At 32.5% G+C, this 1,500-nt stretch overlaps 1 protein-coding gene across 6 annotated transcripts in view; it reads left to right on the top strand.

Annotated features, from left to right (window-relative positions):
* The window catches only part of LOC106692934 (cytochrome P450 4F5), a 59,920-nt gene that overhangs the window by 34,123 nt on the left and 24,297 nt on the right, over window positions 1-1,500 (top strand). For 5 of the 6 annotated variants that reach the window (XR_010843251.1, XR_010843250.1, XM_067046789.1 and 2 more), the window contains one exon: window positions 381-444. The exons of the other annotated variant lie outside the window; for it this stretch is intronic. Coding sequence is in view for 3 of the 5 variants with exons in the window: in XM_067046789.1 (XP_066902890.1) it covers window positions 381-444 (64 nt within the window). In the remaining 2 variants the exon portion in view is untranslated. The remainder of the gene's footprint in view (window positions 1-380; window positions 445-1,500) is intronic. 6 annotated transcript variants of the gene reach the window in all.

Raw genomic sequence — 1,500 nt, forward strand, 5'->3', positions numbered from 1 at the left:
AACATATTAATTATCTTATTTTTTATTATATGTAACCTACTATCATCTGTTACTTTAATTGCTTTTTTAATATAATTATTTATTACATTGTATTTCATGTGAAAAAAAAAAAAAAATTAATCTACTAAATATGGGAAATTAATCTTCTTCCTATCACTATCTTCCAGCACCCCAGGAGCATGGAACATTTGGCTGACTCTAAGAACTGGCTTTCAATTTTATAATACAGTCCAAAATGTTTTTTTTTTTTTTTTTAGAAAATTTGTTCTTTTTACAATATAATATTTTTTTTTTCATATAGTATGAGGTTGTTATAATTTAAGGCGTAAATACTTCTATGACAAAAAATTAATTTGAAATTTGATTTTTATTTTTTCCAGAAACGCTATTTGGTGTTGAAACCAGTTTAGTATCCGATCCTCAAATCGTCCATTATATGCATTCGTAAGATATTAAAATCATAATTATGATTAAAATATTTAAATTTTCCAATTAGGCAGTTTCAGTAGATTTAGTCGATTAGTTGTTTATATGAGTTATGGTAATCATCCAAATTGTTGTAAAAGCCGATAAGAATGCACCTTGGCCACACAGAGACGTGCGTTGTCCTTCCTCTCTTCAGTATATGTTGGTCCAAGTTGGATATGTTAAATCGTTTAACTGCCATTTCATAAAATAATGGGTACATGAACTGTCCATGAAATGTATTCTAACCAATGCATCACATCTACATATGATGTGATAGCACCCTTGTCATTCTCTGGTCAGTACCTGCTGATTGCTGATTCTATTAATCTCATATTAAAGAGATGCCTGTTTAGCTGACAGTGTTCCGTAAACAAACCTGTCACCCACTTTGGGGTAGTCTTGTTTATATGAAAAAGTGTTGCACTTCTTTTTGGTACAACATCCTTTAAGAAACATTTGGCTGTTCTTGTCCCTTAGTATTCCTCCAGTATGCCCCAGCCTTTCCATCAGCAATCGTCTTTGGGCGTTTCTTCGTATTGCTGGGACTGACACCACATATGTGATCAGCTGATCACAGTATGTTTGTTCCTGAACGAATTACGCCTTCAGAGACTAAACCTTATGATCAACGATCATTGTGGATCATTCGGAAGCAAACAACACTAAATACATTAACGGACTTTTTATTACAACCCATGTTACAATACGAGGTGGGAGGATGGAGGTTACCCTAGGTCTCCAAAGAGGAAGTCACAACATTCCAGGACAGTTTCAGGTCTTCATCAGGGCTATAGAACAAAAGAGATAACAACAACATTTAGAGTAACATACAATTGAAAAGGAATAGTATACAAACAAATTTAGAATTATATAAAATATTGAGTTGAATCATAAATGATAAAAAATGATAACTGATAATTGAATAGTACAAAAATTTTAATTGTGTAAATCAATTCCAGGGTATCCAAGGCTGCTGCATGTAGTCATATAAAACAATGGGTATCCATGGCTGCTGCATGTAGTCATATAAAA

This window comes from Halyomorpha halys, unplaced genomic scaffold (assembly GCF_000696795.3).
Source record: "Halyomorpha halys isolate HHAL.00 unplaced genomic scaffold, Hhal_1.1 Scaffold78.1, whole genome shotgun sequence".
Classification (NCBI taxonomy): Eukaryota; Metazoa; Arthropoda; class Insecta; order Hemiptera; family Pentatomidae; genus Halyomorpha; species Halyomorpha halys.